At 32.7% G+C, this 19,802-nt stretch overlaps 4 protein-coding genes across 4 annotated transcripts; all 4 read left to right on the top strand.

Annotated features, from left to right (window-relative positions):
* The first annotated feature begins 1,007 nt into the window (after nt 1–1,007).
* Nucleotides 1,008–1,766, top strand: LOC125825865 (uncharacterized). Its single transcript, XM_049505160.1, has 2 exons — nt 1,008–1,398; nt 1,450–1,766. Exons 1-2 carry the CDS (start codon nt 1,035–1,037, stop codon nt 1,764–1,766), a joined length of 681 nt encoding a protein of 226 aa, XP_049361117.1. The 5' UTR covers nt 1,008–1,034.
* Nucleotides 1,767–4,421: 2,655 nt separating this feature from the next.
* On the top strand, nt 4,422–8,150 carry LOC125825619 (uncharacterized). The gene is made up of 7 exons (XM_049504945.1): nt 4,422–6,119; nt 6,254–6,344; nt 6,427–6,584; nt 6,860–6,911; nt 7,002–7,081; nt 7,168–7,261; nt 7,344–8,150. The coding sequence occupies exons 1-7, from the start codon at nt 4,488–4,490 to the stop codon at nt 8,051–8,053; spliced, it is 2,817 nt and encodes a 938-aa protein (XP_049360902.1). The 5' UTR covers nt 4,422–4,487; the 3' UTR covers nt 8,054–8,150.
* Nucleotides 8,151–8,797: 647 nt separating this feature from the next.
* On the top strand, nt 8,798–12,168 carry LOC125825986 (uncharacterized). The gene is made up of 5 exons (XM_049505282.1): nt 8,798–9,435; nt 10,498–10,552; nt 10,630–10,750; nt 10,843–10,960; nt 11,955–12,168. Exons 1-5 carry the CDS (start codon nt 8,869–8,871, stop codon nt 12,009–12,011), a joined length of 918 nt encoding a protein of 305 aa, XP_049361239.1. The 5' UTR covers nt 8,798–8,868; the 3' UTR covers nt 12,012–12,168.
* A 4,128-nt stretch (nt 12,169–16,296) lies between these two features.
* On the top strand, nt 16,297–17,988 carry LOC125825876 (uncharacterized protein At3g17950). The gene is made up of 2 exons (XM_049505172.1): nt 16,297–16,443; nt 17,444–17,988. Exons 1-2 carry the CDS (start codon nt 16,297–16,299, stop codon nt 17,954–17,956), a joined length of 660 nt encoding a protein of 219 aa, XP_049361129.1. The 3' UTR covers nt 17,957–17,988.
* The last annotated feature ends 1,814 nt before the right edge of the window (nt 17,989–19,802 follow it).

Below are 19,802 nucleotides of genomic sequence, written 5' to 3'. Positions count from 1 at the left end.
CTAGCTAAATCACGTGCCTGCGTTGCATCAAAGTGCGTAGTAAATCAGAAAACCAAACAAAAGCTACCCATCAACCCTCTCTCTATCTACAAAATTAAAATTTGTACAATATTTTAGTTTGTTTCGAAAGAATGTCTTTTTGTGAATTTTTAAATTTTAGCTTTTTTACGTGATATGTTTAAGATAACAAGACTAAAATATATTTTAGTATGTTTGATATATCTTTAATTTAAGATCACATGATTCAAAAAAGTAAATTCATTACACTTCCTGTCAAATTAAACTGGACAAACAAATTGAACGGAAGTAATAAAAAGAAAAATGAAAGAAAAGAAGAAATTACCACTCTCTTCACTTTTACTTGTCACAATTCTCTTTACAAGAGTCAATTTAATTAATTTTTTAAGCTAAATTAAATTAATTTAATATTTAAAAGTTATATAGAGGTTTGAAAACTATATATACATACAAAATACTATAATTAAGTTGTATTCTTTTTAAATATTAATATAATAAGAAAATACATTTACCAAAATTTATAAAGTTTGATGTGACAAATAAAAATGAGTTAAAAGAAATTACTATTATTACAAAGTCATATTCATGACCAAACACAACAAATAATATTATGATTTTCACCCAAAAACTACTTAAAAAAGAAGAATTTTATGAGAGTTTGTATGCATTGGATCCTTCACCCAAAACTTTAACCATATATAAACCTTAATATAAAACGTAAATAATTATTTTCCTTCTTTATTCCCCCTTCTTTTTCTTTCCCTTTCCTCTTCAAACTTGTGAAACTATACATAAATTACCATCAATTATAACTAAAAGAGCTAGCTAGCTAGGTCCAAAAATATTTGGTAACTTTTTTTTGATAAAAAACTCTTCTTCTTCTCCTAATTCTAATGTAACTACTACACCTATTCCTATTCCTATTCTCCTCTTTATAATACATCAACAAAAAAAAAACCCTATATTTAACCCCCAAGACCCTTTCTTGTTCAAGATTTCATCTTTTTGAGTATATCATGGATATGTCAAATTTTGATGAGAGCAATTCTAGTGAAAACCAACAACTACCCACTTTTAAAGATCCAAAAGGGTGTCTAGATATTACAACAAATCATCAAAAAGATGATGATACCAAGAAAATTGTAATATTGCATCAAGATCCAAAAGGGTGTCAAGATATTATAATGGATGAACAAAAAGATGATGATGATGCCAACAAAATAGAAATATTGCACCAAAATAATCCAAAAGGGTCTCAAGATATTACAAAAGGCATCAAGAAAATAATGGTATTGCAAGAAGATCCAAAAGGGTGTCAAGGTATTACAATGGACACCAACAACATAGTAATATTGCATCAAGTTCCTAATCAAGATCATCGTCAAGAAGATGGTGTTGTCAACGAGACAATAGTACTACAACCCGTTGAAGATGGTGATGTTGTTAATGAGACAATAGTTATACAACACGTTGAAGACAAATTGGTACAAGAAGATAGTGTTGTTATACAACACGTTGAAGATGATGTTGACAACAATATAATAGTAGCACTATTAGAAGATGACAATGATGGATTTAGGACTCCAACTTCTTTGGAATCGAAAATTCCAATTTTGACAACATGTCCTGGTGCACCAAGAGGCAACTATAGTGGTATTAAACGAAAAGCTTCATCACCACCAAGAAGAGGGGAAAGAAATATAAGAATATGGAACGATTATCGCCACCGCGATACCGCTAGATTTTGATCGGAAAATCAAGAAATTGATTACCAACACCATACCAAGAAGTGAAAATTATAATTACAAAATAGAATTTTGCACAAAATTTATCTTTAGTTAAGCTATTTCATTTTAATTAATATGTCCTAAACATATTTTTCCATCTGTTCCATTTTATATGATTCAAATTATTATTTTGAGAGTGTCTTTTTCTATGACAGAATTATATGACTTTTAAATATTTTAAATTGTTAATGTGATTGAAAATTAGATAATTCGAGCATCATAACGTGAATATTAATAGAGTTTGATTCTATTTTGGTTTTTCAATTTGTATGTTTTCATGTTTTTTCTTGTGATTTTAACTTTTTTTGCTTAAGATTAAAGTTAGTAAAAGAGATTGGGGGGGGGGGGGGGGGGGGAGGGAGTGAAGTACAGACCAAGAAACTACAAAGAGGTAGGCATAAACATACAACTTTATTATATTGTCACCTATCTTCTTTTGTGATCAAGGTGTTATGTAGTTTATAAAAAGTAAAGATTCCCAAAATATAACGACTCTTTCTCCTTTACACTTTTTATTTTTTCTCAAAAAGGTTTTCCTATAGAAGTTAGTAGAGGTGTCAAAAAATAAATAAATTAAAATCAGTTAAATCGATCAAATTGAATTAATTAAGAAATAGCTATTACTATATATCAAAAGTTCTTTACTACCGGTCATTTCTTAATCTTAAAAGGAAGGGAATTGGAACTTACACTGACTAATAAGTAATCTTAAGATCGAAGGTGAGGGTGTTTATCAATCAGGTAATATAAATAATATTTATTTACCTACGTGTGAGATCACTTTCTTTTTTTTTAAAAAAAAGAAGAAGCTATCACTAATTTCTTCAATAATATCTAATTTAAATCATCAGTTTCATAATACGAAACAATGCGTTTTATTTGTTAATGTGCTTGAAATTGCTACTTCCATAATTTTGCCACACTGATATTCAATGAGGTTATAAATTAGGACCTGCTGGGAGCTACGAATGTAACCAATAATATTTTTGCAACATGACAATGAAATATGGGCGGAGCCATTTTAGGAAAAGAGTGGTCAAGTGCATATTTTGATGAAAAGTTATATGGTTTATAGACGTTAAATGTTTATTAGCTATTATGAGTGTTATATATTTAATTTTGTACATTCTTCGTATAATTGAGAAAAAATTTACACATCCTTCGTCAAATTTCTGGTTCCGCCATCACACACATATATATGACATACACAACAAAAGTATATCAATAGTGTATATTTTAATCATATTTGAATTTCGATGATTGGTCGAAAACATTCTTTGTACCTCATATTTGAGATAGAGATAAAATTTGCATACATTTTATTCTTTTTACATCTCACTCGCAAGTTTATATTGAATATATCAAATGGTATATTTATGTAATTAACTTTTCCATTACATTTTTTTATTAATCAGGTGGAAACAATCTTTTTAATTATTCTCAGAGGTAGATCATGATTTGATTTGCATGATTATAAGGCGTAAAGTTCAATAGCCTAGTAAACATAAATAAAATTTTGATTAAAAAAATGATACAAAGTATTTAAGTTTTTTCACAAAAGTTAATTGATGTATTATATATATATAGTTATAAAAATTTGTGTACAAAGTTGGTTGATTTGATCTGATTTTATCTTCTATTTATTTTTAATAAAATCAAATCAAATTAAATACTATATTAATAAACTCATCAATTGACATTATTTGACGAATAGAAAATCGCCACATATAGTTTAGCTATAATCATAAACTTTATAATACATGCAAATAATTCGTGGTACAAATTGTGGCTTCAAACACTTGGACAACTATATTATGATAATAATACAATTAATTATTGCCTACATTACTACCAACAAGTTTGTTGCCAGAATTATAGTACTAAAAAAAATATTCCAAAAGCTTAGAAAAAAAAAAAACTTTTTTAATGCACGACCTTCCAATTCTTCATATCCTAGGCACATCATAAAATATAATAATAAATGATTTATGATTGGGTAGGAATAAAAAGAATGTCAGAAATTTAAACACAAATAAATCAACAAATGCAAAGACATGATAACCTAAATGCCAACGTGAGGAGATGTAATCCTCCCTCCCTTTCATTATCTGGATTTTAACTTGACACGAAATTTTAAAAAGTAAAAAGAAAATTTAAATTTTGTTATCTTAAATTAAAAATACGTAGAATATATCAAATGCTCTTTAATATGATGATTTTAAATATGTCACATGGTAAATTTGCATTAAATAGTTATAAAAACAACATCGTGATACCTAGTGAAATCTCATTAGTGGAGTTTGGAGACAGTTGAGCGTACGCAGACCGTAGTGATAACAATACAGTAACAAACCACAAAAATGCGATAACCTAAACACAATCAACAACAAGTGATGGTGGAATAAAACAGTAATATAATTTTATTTTATTTTTTAAAACAGACTAAAAAGGAAAGTAAAGACAGATCGTTACGGAAAAGGGCATTTCATCAACCGTTTTATTTTCCCTCTTTCACAAAGAGTCTTTCTTACCTTATTTTTCTCTCTTCCACTTCTCTGTTTTTTTCCCTCATTCCTCTCTTTAGAGATCAAACAAACAACAACACAAAAAAACACAAAAACACAAGTTTCTTTGATCATATTTCATTGATTATATTCATCTTTTTACTTTCAATGTGCTACGATGGATCATCGGAGAACGTTAACGATGAACTGGGATGGTCTTGGAGACGATCAAGATGACGATGACAACTTCTTTGAGTCTCGTGATCGTCTCTCCACAGCCATCCCCCTTGACTTAGGATCCTCAGGATCAGACGATGATAATGAATACGAGGACAGTCGTCTCTCCTTTGTTTCGACTCTTTCATCAGCCTCCGTCAAGAAATTCCAGGGAATTGAAATTGAAACAGTTTCTGATTCATTTAGCAGCGCGGACTATGGAATGTGGATGGCTGAACCAGGGGATATTAAGGAACGTCGTAAACGCCTCTTACAAGGTATGGGATTGTCAAGCAATAAAGACCTCCTCAAGTTGAAAAGTGCCAAGATTGTAAGAGCTATTTCAAGAAAGGTTGAGAAAATCAAGGACACGAAAACATCTAAGACGAATGATTCTTCTCGTGTAAAAGGATTAAATCAAGAACGTGAGCCTGTAACTATACAACCGATTAAGTTGGTAAGGTCGAGATCAGATGGAGATATACAATATTTTTCTGTAAATACAAAGAAAAGGAAAGAGGATTTAATTGGTGACATTTCTAAACAACGTCTCACAAGGACATTTTCGGGTGTTTTAGCACCGAGTATAGGTACATGTCAATTAACAGGTTCTGTTAGAATGTCGCCAACAAAAAACAGAAGTAGATCGTTGATGCAAAATGGGAGTGATTTGTTATCAAATGGGAATCCTGATGTGGGATTTGCTTCTTTTTTCTTGATAAAGAATTTGGACACCGGAAAGGAGTTTATCGTCAAAGAGAGTAATGAAAACGGAATGTGGAATAAGCTGAGTGATATTCAGACAGGGAAACAACTTACGATGGATGAATTTGAAAAACATGTGGGATATTCACCTGTTGTGAAGGAGCTGATGAGACGAGTAAATGGATCAAGAAGTCACGATGATGAGAGGAAGCTAAACGCGAATTCATATCTTAGTAAGAGTTTTAGGAATAGTAAGAGAAGGGGAGTTGCTCTTTTGAAGAACATAAAAGGAGTAGCACATAGTATGAGTGGAAAAATTATTGATAAAGAACGCGAACAACCTGTACCTGAGGAACAGCAGAAGCCGAATAAGAACTCCTCCAAATGGATTAAAGTCCGTCAGCATGGGAAATCGTGCAAGGAATTCACAGCTTTGCATTTAAGCCAAGAAATCCATGCTCACGAGGGTTCAATATGGACGATAAGATTCAGCTCGGATGCACATTATCTAGCAACAGCAGGAGAAGATACATTGATTCATATATGGGAAGTTCAAGAATGTGAAGTAACCAACGATCTAAACTCTGTTGGTGGTACAATGGGAGGTTCTGCAAGTGCCTCGCCTAATCATCCAACGAGTGGCTCATTCAGTGCCTCCCCTGTTCATCCAATTGCTAGGTCTAATTCAGACCGGCCTCCTCTTCCGGAGACTGGACATATTACATCAGAAAGAAGGAAGAAGGGGAAGGTATCACATAAGAAAAAGGACAACTCAGTTCCGGAGTATGTCAACGTACCAGAAACTGTTTTTGCTCTTTCGGAGAAACCAATATGCACTCTTAAAGGTCATCAAGATGATGTCTTGGACTTGTCTTGGTCAAGATCTCAGGTCAGTTTCCTCCACTTTCATTTCAGTTAACTAGCACAAAACCGCGTTGTTTACTGCAAACAAACCGAATAATATCTACTATCATGTTTTAACTTTTAAACATACATAACATGGAATGTGAAACTTGGATGCAGCAACTGCTGTCATCGTCGATAGACAAGACTGTCAGGCTATGGGATGTTGAAACTCAGAGTTGCTTAAAAATGTTCGCGCACAATGACTATGGTAAGATGCAGCTAGTCAATTTAGACTTAAATATAATGATTCCTTCGCGTTATTTGCTTCTGATGAGCTTATGGTCTGGCAGTAACTTGCATACAGATCAATCCAATGGACGATGACTACTTCATCAGCGGTTCTCTGGATGCAAAGGTTCGGATTTGGAATATACCTGATCGGAAAGTTGTAGATTGGACTGATCTTCATGAAATGGTCACTGCTACTTGCTTTACCCCTGATGGCCAGGTAGATATGTCTATTTTACTTGTATTATATTGGAACATTCACTAGACTAAAGCTTACGCCAAACACGCGCCATAATACTCCAATTTTACATTAACTCCTGCTATTACATACCCTCCCTGCTATACACAACAACATACTCAGTGTAGTCCCACAGGAAATTTCCCGACTCCTTAGAATTCAAGTATACAGATGTACGAGCTTATAGAATAGATCCTGTTCTAGTAAGGTTGACAGTATCAATGAATTCTTCGTTTTTTTTTTTTCCGTTCTTGAAGGGTGCTTTAATAGGCTCACATAAAGGAAGCTGTCGTATGTACAATACTTCTGGTAAGTAATGCATTACATACCATCTTTTATTAAATTGATAATTACCCGCGAAAAACAGTAGCTGATTTCCACTGTGTGTTTATTATTCAGAATGCAAACTGGAACAAAAAGACAATATCGAAATTCAACCTAAGAAGAATTCTCAACTCAAGAAGGTCACTGGTTTACAGGTATTTACCCTCTTCTAGAGCTACTGTGTCGATGTACGATTTCTTTTCTTCAAGATCAATTGAAAGCTGAACACATTTATATCCAGTTTGCTCCATGGAATCCATCAGAAGTGCTTATAACTTCAGCTGATTCTCGTATCAGAATTTTTGACGGATCAGATATGATCTATAAGTTTAGAGGTATTTTCTCTACTATTTACTCTTTTCGAGAGTTCAAAATAACATCCATGTAACAAAATGTTCTATTTTGTGGTGGCATCAGGTTTCCGAAATACAAGTAGCCAAATTGCAGCTTCGTTTAGTTCAGACGGAAAGTATGTCATAAGTGCTAGTGAAGATTCTCATGTGTACATATGGAAGAGAGAAGAACCTAAGAGCCCCAGGGGAAAAGTTAGAACTTCAATCTCAGTTCAAGCTCACGAGCGATTTCAGTGTAAAGATGTTTCAGTTGCCATACCATGGCTAGGTAGTGTAAAGAATGAGGCACCACTTGTAGAGATGCATTCAAAAAGGCATTCGAAACGTTTCCTCCCACCCCAGTATCCTAACGGAGGTTCTCCAACAAAAGAAAACTCGGATGTGGCAAATAGTAAAAGGCATACGCCACCTCTACCTAACAAAAGTAATACATTGGAGAGAGTTCACAGTAGTCAGGAAGAGGAAGACTTAGCTCAAATCTCTCGTGCAGATTTTGGTAATGGTCACGGAGAATCATTTGCATCAGGTTCTTCATCAAATAGGTTTGGTGATTCACCTTCTATATCTGCGTCCAGCAGCTCCCGATCACAATCTTGGTCCTCCTCTTGGTCTCATGATGGTAGTAATAGCCACGGCAGCAATGTTATACAAGCAACAGCATGGGGGATGGTAATTGTGACAGCAAGTTTGGGAGGTGAAATCAGAATTTATCAAAATTTTGGGCTACCACTGAAAGCTGGACGTCAAACGAATCTCTTTAGAGACCTGACATAAATTGTTTGTTAGGAATCAAATCGATAATATTCTGTTCTCGCCTTCACATTTTTCTGTAATACCTAGTTGTTTAAGACTTAGACGAGCTCACGATAAACTGAACAAGGCTGAAGCCATCGGCTTCCAACTGTTGATAAGTAAATGCAGAAACAGGTAAGTTTTTTTTTTTCTTTTTAGTACCATTTACATTAGAAAAGACCAAGTAGAGATCATAGTGTTCAATGTTCCAACAAATTCAGCATTTTAACTAGCATTGTGCAAACCTTTGTTTTCATTACAAGTGTTACAAATATCGAATACATGAGAAATTTCATTGGCACAGTTTACTTTTAGAACATCTCAAGGTGTGTGATGTAGACAGTCTATCCTAATGCAAGTGGTGCTTTCCAGGCACAAACTCGTGACCTATAGATCACACAGAGATAACTTTACCGTCGCTCCCTTCCTGAAACAACAATAACTAGGGATGTTCAAAAGCAATGACGGGATATCAAAGGCGAAAAGCACAAACAAACTCTAAGATCCGTTGTGGCTTTAAGCACATAGGTCAATGCGGAAATAACGTGAGTGTTTTAACAAAGAAAGACAAAACTAGAGAAAAATCACAAGTACGACTTGAAATAAGGTCAAAGAAAAACTTATTTAAATCTCGAAATCTGATAAATGTCACGTAAATTGTTAAAGACGAACCGACACGTATAAGCTATTTTAAATTTGAATTCTGGCACTAGGCGGTAAGGTTCCGACTCACATTTCCAAATCCGCAAAGTTGAGCACAAACTTCTGGAGAAAGTTTTACATCTCTGAAGAATAAAATGGATTCTCCGATCAATTACGCAATCGACGACAAGGATCTAGACGACGCTGCATTATGGGCGGTGATTGATTCCGCCGCCGCTGCCGCCTCCTCCACCACCGCCGTCACTAAGTACAGCAAACCGCTACCTAACAATCACTCTCCAATTAGGCCTTTTCCTAGCTCAAATCCTTCTCCACAATCTAGGCTCGGCAAAACCCCTAGAAACTTCCAAAATCATCACCATAACGGAGAGGTACTAAATCACCGGCCGCAGAAAATGTCCAGGTCAGATTCTAACTGCGTTTCGGGACTGAGCAAGACGAGTCCGAATCCGATGGCGGTAGTTAAGCACGTGCAGAGAGATCCGGCTGTGACGAGTTATTCGTCGCCGGTGACGAGGTCTCCGGCTCCGGTGATGGAGTATGATCAGAGGTATAACAGTCCGATTGTTTCGGAGTGTTCGCTGGTGGCTACAATGAGTCATGGACAGCGTGAGGATAGAGATGGCGTCGTTAGGCATAGCTTGGCTGGTCCATTTCCATCCGTTTCTCTGTTCAAGGAGTATCAAAATGCAGCGATGGCGGTAAATTGATCAATTTTCACTGTACTATGTCATATTTCCAGCATTAGATAGTACGTTTATCAAAAGTTTAGCCAATTTTTTAGATATAAGTGTATCCAAATTGCTTAAGAGCTGCACAGATAGAGTGTTTTGGCATGATAAATGATTCTGTTTGATCTGAAATTTAATATGAATTTGGTATATTACCTGTTGTTATGCGAGCTCAATTTTTTGATTCACATAAAAATTGACAGTCCATATTAGCCTCTTGCTCAATGTAGATGTCAGTTGTAACTTTGCTTTCTGATCTTTGAGCTACTTTAGTGCACTTGAAGAGAAAGCTCTCCAAGTTATTGTGTCTACTCGTTTGTAATCCTCATCTTCACCTATTTTGCATTAAGGGCGCGAGTAAGATGTATGCTATTCGTAGATTTGTAAGGGTCCGTTCCCATTTTCCCACTATTGCTTTCTTGGTGACAGACTTGTCAAAACAACAACAACAACATACCCAGTGAAATCCCACTACGTGGGGTCTGGGGAGGGTAGATTGTACGCAGACCTTACCACTACCTCGTGGAGGTAGAGAGGCTGTTTCCGGAGGACCCTCAGCTCAAGTACATCATGTCACTTGTCTAATTTCCTCATTGAACATTTTGCTTCTTTTGCCATCACAAGAAATGTATCTCTCAATTTTTTAATGGTAATGGAAGTACTTTAGCCTCTTAAACAAACTTGGTACTTGGTAATAACTGAAGGAAAGATGAATCAAGAGAAACTATGGATAATTACAAGGAATTGATGAGGAATCAGAATTTTATGCTTAAATTGAATCAGCAAATCATTGTGCGAAAAATCATTAAATGTCTAGGTATAACTTGACTATCTCTCAAAATCTGAGCAATGTCTGCACCTTTTCGAGAATAACTTGTTACAAGTCCCCTTCAAGATAAATAGAACTACACTGCCTGTCAGTTTTTGTTAACGTGTATGATTATCAGCAATTACAGCTGTTGTTTCGTCATGAAGTTTTTTGTATACATGAATGTGATTTCATCAGGGCTTAAACAATTAAACATTTCACAGATTCTGGAGAAAAGTGACTACACTATGATTTCGGGACATCCCTTCATAAAAAAAAACTGGTATGTTATTAGACTTGGGTTGTTGGTTTCTTCTACTCTCAGTAAAACTATGTGATCGAAATCAATTTTTGTGCAGGTTGGAGGAAGATATCTTTTTACTTCAATCTATCATATGAAATTAAAGACAAGACCATTGAGTTTGATGACAACCGTAATGTCCTGCGTGCTGAATTTATAGTCCGGGCGCATATGCAGTAAGTTCTTTTGGTTCACCAACTATTCCTATTCAAATGTGTTGCTATGCTAGATTTTTTTCCATCTGTCCCTTTCTTTGTTTCATTCATAGGGGTGGTAGGTTCTCAGATGGATGGGGATCATGTGAGCGGCGAGAGAAGAAGTTTCTAAAACCAAATCATGACATTCCCAGCACAGCAGAAACCAGAGCAAAAAATAAAGCATGTCAGGTACATAGATTTCCTTCCATAGGAACCCTGTAAATGATAAGTTACTTTTCCTCGTTTAATTCAATTTATTCGTTCTCACTCTTGCTCACTGCTTATTTTGTTTGTGGAACAAGTTCTTTAATGGTTTTAGAATTTATTGTTGTTGATTTCCTGCAAATGCAGATCGCACTTTACGTGAATTTGTTGTTCTTTGTGGGTAGGGTGTGTTGTTTCTACCATATTAGGTGCATGGATCAGCTAGAGTAATAAAACTTCTTTGATTTTAATGTGATAACCCCAGCACTTTTTCTAGAGTCAGATTATCTCCACTGTCTTGGCTCATTTTCTCTGCAGTTCATCCTAACAAAAAGGGAAATTCCTGCAACGCCTTTATTATTCTGTACAAGCATTATTCAAATATCAAGTTACTGTGTTCCACATTAGTGGAGGAAATGAGCTGTTATCTCCTTATTTTTACCCCTTGAACTAGTTTTTGGGGTTGAATTAGGCTCGAGGTTCATCCTTTTAAAATATGATATAAGAGACTGACCCATTCATATTCTTGGTTCCCATATCATATTGTCCACGCACCATATGTCCAACCTTGGGTGCTGGAGGAAGGGGTTACTATGTGACCCATATTGGTAGAGGTTATGAGTTGTTGTCTCCTTGTAAGGACTTGAGTAATTCTCACCTTATGTGAGCTAGTTTTTGGGATTTTGCTAAGCCCAAAATCTATATATGAGTTTGACAGTGTGAAATCCCACTAAGAAGAAGAATATGGTAGTCTTCTATCAATGTTCTTTTTCGAGAAATCATGCATGCATTTTGCTTATTGAAAGTGCATGGTCCGTACTCCGTGGCATACTAACCTTATCTTTGTTCTTGCCAGTCATCTCTATTTGTACCATTCACTCTCTGCTGTTTGGACAATTTGTTCCTTCCAATAAGAATCAATTCTCCAACTTTTGTAAATTAGTTTGTTAAGCAACTCAATTAGTTTAAAAATTTACAGGACTTGCTTGGAATTGGAGAATATCGACCTGGAATGGGCCAGAGTACTAATGGGTAAAATAATGATACAGTAAGTATTCCATAAGGTACTCTATATCTAAGTCATTTGCAGTTCTATTGACCAAGAGGAGAATTCACAGGCAAAATTGAGATTGGGTTATATTAAAACTCATGGAATCAAGTATAGAAAGAAGTATGTACTGTAGTACACTCCCAGTGTACTTGTAATATCTGTAGTAGTTTACCTAGTAATTTTGAGCAGAGGATCTATTGGAAACAACTCTCTACCCCACTAAGATAGGATAAGGTCTGCGTATTTTCTACTCCCTCATACCTTGCTTGTCGGTTTGCACTGGATATGTTGTTGTTTATTGTCTCCTTGGCATGATACCTACTTTCAATCGTGCAATAATACACCAGGCAGCAGCATGGACTTCCAAATTTTATAGCTATACTTGTCCATGTTTGATTTATATAAAATGACATTTTTATTTGGCATTATATACCATAAATTGACAGTAAGCTTGTCTTCATCAGACCCTATCTTCACCTTTTGACCCAAATTGTCACATTTTTTCTTTTTAGTGGCAATGTGAAAATGGGCAACTGGGGTAGTCTGGTAGAATGGTTTTTTAGATCTGACACACCGACAGTTGCTCTTGTTAAATTAGACGTATATTTCGAGTATTGTGTATATTATATTATTGAGATGGTGACACTCCTATTAATGATCTCCGTTGACATCGCCGTACTTGAAGACTGTGATCTATTTGCCCCATAGTAACTTATTTTAAAAATGACTGTGGGGGTTTGGTCACGAAGTTCTTTTTACTTATTTCTCGGAGTTGAACTCCGACATAAGAATTTAATATCTTAGTTAGTTGACTACGTGAACTTTCACCTTGTTGGTGAGGGCTCGATTCTCCTACCTTATAAACTCCTTCCCTATTTTCTCCTTCCTTTCGGAAAACAAATTAGTGGAATTCAACTTGAAGTTGAATTTTGGGAACTCCAAAACTCACAAAAATTCAAAAACGTCTCTTATTTGTATTTATAGTTCTAATATCATTTTTTACTTTGAAAACAAAAGTACTTTTTTCAAATACTCACTATTTTCATAGTGAAATGCCCTTGAAATGTCTATTGAAGAAGTACAGATCATAGATTTTTCTGCACGAGATGTTAACCTCAAATCAATAATACTTGATATGAATATGTGGATAAATTGTCATCTTGTTAAAAACAAAAATTAGAATATTTTGATATAAATAGCGGGTGTGGATAATTTTTCAATCGATTGCCTATATCTTGGCATTGTAAGAGTTAATTCTTTACTTCTTAACCTTTGCATTTTCTAATTAATTATTTTGTTCTATAATATATGGGCTAAGCTTTTAATGTACAATACTTTTGATAAGCTATTTTTTGGTTTCTTTTAAAACTTTTCATGATTGACAATTATTTTTTTGGACGCTTTACTTTGAACTAATACTATGTAAAAATTCTATTAAATTCTCACTTTAGTAACTGTGTCAACTTTGACCATGTGAGTTTAGCAAATCATAATTAGTCTTAAATTGGGATAAAAAGGACAAATAACAATACCTTGACAGCAAATGTAAAGACTTTTTAGCTATGAATTATGATGACTCTATATCCTTTACTAACGATTGATGGGGTTCAACCAAAAAGCTTTGCAACTATGTATGGTTTTTTTTTTTTTTTTACCAAAAAACCATTCGCACAGAAGTGTTCACCTCCTGTGTGATGGGGGGGCTTTGGCAAGACCCCTACCATATCCATTTCACTACATATATATAAAAATACATGAGTTGGAGGGGGACATCGAGCCTTACCTCCTTTTACATCATAGAATACAAAAAATATCCTAATAGAGATTATGATCAGAAAAGGATCTTAAGTCATTAATCTCCCATGTGATGCACCCAAATAAAACACCTAGAATGTAGCACACGGAAGAAACAAGCGATGAAATGACTTATGGAGGGTCGTAGTGCCAGAAAGAGGCCTTTTTTGGTCTTCTCCTGAAGGAAGGCAAGTGAAGTTTATTCATTCTTAAAAGACCCCTAACCTCGGCCGGAAGTGAACTATGTATGGTTTATCATATAAATAAAAGCAATCAAGATGTGACCTAATAATTAACGAAATTGACACAAATAATGAAGATTAGAGTTTAAATTAAATGATTTTTTCTATATATTTTAAGTTTTAGCAAATAAAATTAATTGACAATTATGCTAGGAAGGAGATAATAAGCACTTGATGAGAGAATCCAAACTCGTAAATAAAAACCTACATCCACCCATGTTAATAAAATAATTGAGGTGTACGAAAAATCACAAATAATAGATATTTAGAAGGGAAAAAAATTAAGTTACACATAAGGTAATCCGTTACAAAAATAAAATAAAAAAATAAAGGGGTAACTACATTGTACTAACCATGGCCCTCGTACCCAAGAGACAGTCATAGACCAATCTCTTCTTTTATTCTTTTTCTTTTCGGTAGAGGTGTACAAAACCGAATCAAAACGCAAATCGAGAAAAAAAATTCGATTAGTGATTGATTTGACTTGGTTTGGTATTGAAAAAAAATTGACTATATTTGGGTTGGTTTGGTTTTAACTAAAAAAAAACAACCCGAGATCATATATATAATTTTAAAATTTTATTTTATACATAAAAATATTTACGTTGATATAATTTTTAAATATTTCTTATACTTTTTCATAGTTTTTATCTTTTAATATATTATTTCAAGTTTGAAACTTAGAATTCTGAATGGTTCAATAAAAATTATAGTCAACAGATATTGGTAATTATAATAAAGCTTAAATAAAAATCAAATTAATACTAATGCAAAAAGAAAATCAATTCAACACTAAGAATGATAATAATATTGAATATTTGTTCTTTGGTTTTATATTGGTTTAGACAATTCAAATACATAATCTAATTTTAATTTCCTTTAATATTTAGTCATGTAATTAATACTTACTAAACTTATTTTAGCATGATTTAGTACTTTTAAATTATGATCATTTTCATTATGACTTGTTAATTTGCAATATTTGTTTTACGCGATTTCATTATTATTATTATTTTTTTGTTGGATATTTTAGTGTCATTACTCATATCATATTTTGTGTTATTTTCTTAAGAAACACCTTAGATAGTTGTATTTTGGTAGGACTAAAGAAATATTTGAAGTACAAGTAAATTATATGTTTGTATGAATACTTTACCGGAAAAAACCCTAGGTTGAAAAACTCGAGTTTTATTGATTTGGTTTGGTTTATAGATTTAAAAATCCGACACAAATGGTTTGGTTTGATATTTGAAAAACCTAAACCAACCCGGTCATGTACACCCCTACTTTCCGGTGTCCGAAAATTACATTGAAGTCCTAACTAAATTCAAATCTCACCCATTTAACGATAACGCTCCCCACAAGATTTTTCTTCATATCCAGGACTTGAACTATGGATTTCTAATTGAGGGTGTGCAGTCCCACCAACCAAACTTACTTTTCTTTGGAAGATGCTATTATTATTAGTTCTCAGTGCCACCACATTCTTGTATAAATACTTTTCTTTTCTATCTTTTGTTGTTCAGAGAAAGAAAGGATATAAACTAAACTTATGAAGTTGACAATTAATTCTTTTTCACTCTCATTATCCCCCCTAATTTTTAGTTAATCTTTAAATCCATCAATCAATCAATCTCTCTTCAAATCAACAATCAAGGAAATCCATGGCTCAACAGGTATACTCCTTTGTCCTTAATTTTTTTTCTTCAATTTTTGTCCATTACATGAGGGGGAAAAGAGAGAATGAGAAGGAAACCAATATTGTGAGAATCGAACTGACACCTATTATATAATGATTCTCATCGATACTACTAGACTGTAAGTTCGTAATAGTCACTCCTCTTTTGTCCTTGATCTTTTCCTATTACATTAGGAGGGGAAAGAGGGCAATGAGAATCGAACTGGCATCTACTATACAATGATTCTCATTAACACTACTAGACTGTAAGTTCGTAATAGTCACTCTTTTGTCTTTGATCTTTTCCTATTACATTAGGAGGGAAAAGAGGGAATGAGAATCGAACTTACATTTATTGTATAATGATTCTCATGAATATTACTAGACGTAAACCGATATTATCAGAATCGAACTAACACCTAGTATATAAATGACTTTTACTGATACTACTAGACTATAAGTTGATCTTCTTTTTCCCCTCACTAACATCAAAATGAAATTTCTTTAACATATTTCTTTTGGAAGATTTTTTTTATTGATTTTAAGTTTGGATGATATGATATTGCAGGATGAAGGTTGGCCACTTGGGCTTCAACCATTAAATGTGAGAAATCATGGATTTAATGGATCAATTTCATTCAATACTTTGATGACTGTTTCTCCCTCTTCTTCCTCTCATTCTTCTTCTGATCTTGATACTGAGGTTTGTACACTTTTTTTTTTCTTAAAGAATATTCTTTATATCCAAAATTAGAAATAACTAAAAATGAACAAATATTGGCCTTAAAAACACTCTAATTGGTTGAGAATACATCAATAAGGAATCAAAGTGATATGTGAAAGTTGTCTTTCCTTTTAGATTTAATCATCTGATATCTGAAATTTATTACGCTAAAACACTTTATATTAGTATTTTGGTTTTATTTTTTACTCGAATTTAACATTTTTAATTAAATGTGAAGGAATCTAATTATATTTTATGACACCCATTTATGGTGTTATTTATTTTTTAATAAAAGTATGCATGATTTTTTATTTTTTTCATGTTATATTCACAATGGGGTCAATGTCTTATCAAAAAGTGGAAGGGGAGATATAGCACTTTACTCTTTACACATGGCCTTACAATTATTATGTTTCTCAAGTCTTTCAGAGAGAAAAAAGAGTAATATTTTACACAAAATATCCTCTTTCTTTTTTCTCTATATATATTAGAGTATAATATGTTGACAATATGTTAAATAAGTCAGTAAATTTTACTTAAATATTCAAATAATAATCCATTTCAATGAAATATTTTTATTAAACACTTTGGATTTATATTTTAGAAAAGTTTATGCATGTGTTCTCTAACGTAGATATGCATTTTTCTTTAGTTATACATATCAATTAGAATAGGCCTGAGATTCTACAGATTATTGAGACTAATATGAATAATTACAAGAAGCTAAGTGATATATTTTAAGTGGTTTACTCTTTTATATAATGACTGATTGAGAGCACATGCAAAAAAAATTCCAAAATTTTGAATAAAAATAAAAACATACCATGATTCAAGTACCTAAATAAACTTTACTGATAAATTTAAAGGTTGGTCAATATATTCAACTTTTCTCTTTTATGATTTTTCTTTTAGAGATGTATATTTTTTTTATACGTAAGAGATCTGAAAAAGTTATTTTCTTATTCGTTGGTTGTTGCAGTCTACTACTACAACATTCTTTCATGACAAAAGCATAACTTTAGGAAGCCTCATTGGAATTACAAGTATTCTAGAGTTTTCAAGAAGATCAACAAGAAGAAGAACAATTGTGGAAACCAAAATAAGGGACAAGAACAACAAGAAGAATATTAATATTAATATTAATATTAACAAATCAAAAACTTGGTTATTTTCACTTTGCTCAAAATTAACTACTGATGCAGTTAACATTAACAACATTAATCCTTCTCCATCTTTAGGCCATTTTCTTGAAGAAGAGAGAAAAGCAGCTGCTAATAATAATAATAATTATGGAGTTGATGATTTTAATCAATTATTAGATCATGATCATTCAAATGTGAACAATAATTCATTGTTCATTAGTGGCCAAATTGCTCCTCCTCATGATAATGATGATGAGTCAAAAAAAGGGCTATTTGAGCAAAATGATCAAAATGGTAATCATGGAAGTCCTTTAATTTTCTCATGTTTATGTGGACATTTAGTTCATTGATTGATTTTTAATTGTTGTGTAATTTTATTATTATCATATTTTTGTTGTCTTCTTGGGATGGAAAATTAAATTTGGTTTAATTTAAGGTGGGGGTTGTGTGGATTGGAATCTTGATTCTTGAGCATTTGTTATTGTCATTGGAATAGTAGTAAATCAATTTTCATTCAACATCTTAGATTCTTAATTACATTACTTTGTTTTTAGCTTTAATACAAGCTAATTCAGAATTTTAAATTTATGATTTTTATAATAATTTCTAATTAATATTTTCTTTATTTCAAAATAAGTGAATTATTGAGGTATTGCATATTCTTTAAGAAAAGAATATCAAGACATTAATTAGATATTATTTTTTATTGTTATCCTTATTAATTAGGAAATTCAATTAAAAGGTAAAAATAGAAGAAAATTTTAACAATCTATTATGAAAAAGTTTATAAGCTTGTTACAATTTTTTTGGAGTTTCTCATAATTCAAAATATTCTGAAAAAACTCAGTCCTATTGGATTCCAGACCACTTCAAATTAATCAAGGCAATACTATATACTTAATTCAAAAAATTACTAAAAGACAAGTAAATTCAAAACATTTTAGCGTTGTCATTAAATTTTATTTAGACACTCGAATTATTTTTATTAGATACAGGACATTTGCACGAATGCCCCTATTTAAGGGTGATCTCTTAATTTTACCCTTCAAATTTATGATCTTTAATTTTCGCTCTTTTAACACTTTAAATAATGAAAAAGGTGAATGGAAATAACCCTGACATCAGGGGATAAAAATCACAAAAGTAAAAGTTTATATTTTCATATCATGATATATCACAAGGTATGCCGCTTAATGTCTACAAAACTTAGATCCTTACAGACATAAGTTCAATTCATAACCCACAAGTTATACCTTACAAGGCATAAGTTCAACTTCGGAGCATAATGCTTTTACAAGTTTATTACCCACAAGTTATATCTTACAAAGTATAACTTAATTCTTACACAATTTATGCGAATAGAGATATAAATTTAGTTTCAAAAACGATAAAGTTATGTCTTCAAAAAAATAACTTATTCCTACAAAAAAAAATTGTCGACAAATCAAAAGTTCTCTAAACTTATGTCTTGAGAATTAGATACTACTCCCTCCGTCCCTTTTTAGTTGTCCACTTTAGAAATGGCACACAGATTAAGGCAACAATGATTAGCACAGTGAAGTTACAATTTTACCCTTATGACAACTTTTCACTTCAAAATTACAACCACTTATTTGAATTCAAGTGAAATAAATTGGAGGGAAACAACATACACTTTTATAATTTTCAAGAAGTGTAAATAAGGGTATAATAGGAAAAAATTTGTTGTCCTTTCTTGATTTGTCAAAATGGACAACTAAATAGGGACAACTAAAAAAGGAAATATGGACAAGTAAATAGGGACGGAGGGAGTATATACAAAGTAGCCTGACAAAGCAAAAGTTCTCTAATCATATGTCTTGTCATAGTTAAAGGTATTTTGTCCCACAAATTTTCATGAATGAGTAATATGAGGAAAATTGGAAGGACATTCTATTTAATGGCAAACATTACATATCACTCCGAGATAGGGGCAATCCGTAAAAAAGAAAACTTGATTAGATATAATTATGAAAAAAAAATTTGTACAACCGCATAAAATATTTCACATCATATAACTATATACATCAATCTTAATTGGAACATGCCTAAAGTTTACGATTTATTAATGCTAATGTATATCATTAAAAGAAGTGTTGTGATTAATTTATCTACGTAAAAGCACTTCAAAACATGTTTAAAAGTGTTTTCAAAATCTTTATAGAAAGTGTCAAATTA

This window comes from Solanum verrucosum, unplaced genomic scaffold (assembly GCF_900185275.1).
Source record: "Solanum verrucosum unplaced genomic scaffold, falcon-dt-bn FXZP01000125.1, whole genome shotgun sequence".
Lineage (NCBI taxonomy): Eukaryota > Viridiplantae > Streptophyta > Magnoliopsida > Solanales > Solanaceae > Solanum > Solanum verrucosum.
The sequence above is the reverse complement of the archived record's forward strand: the minus strand, read 5'-3'. Positions and strand labels throughout refer to the sequence as shown.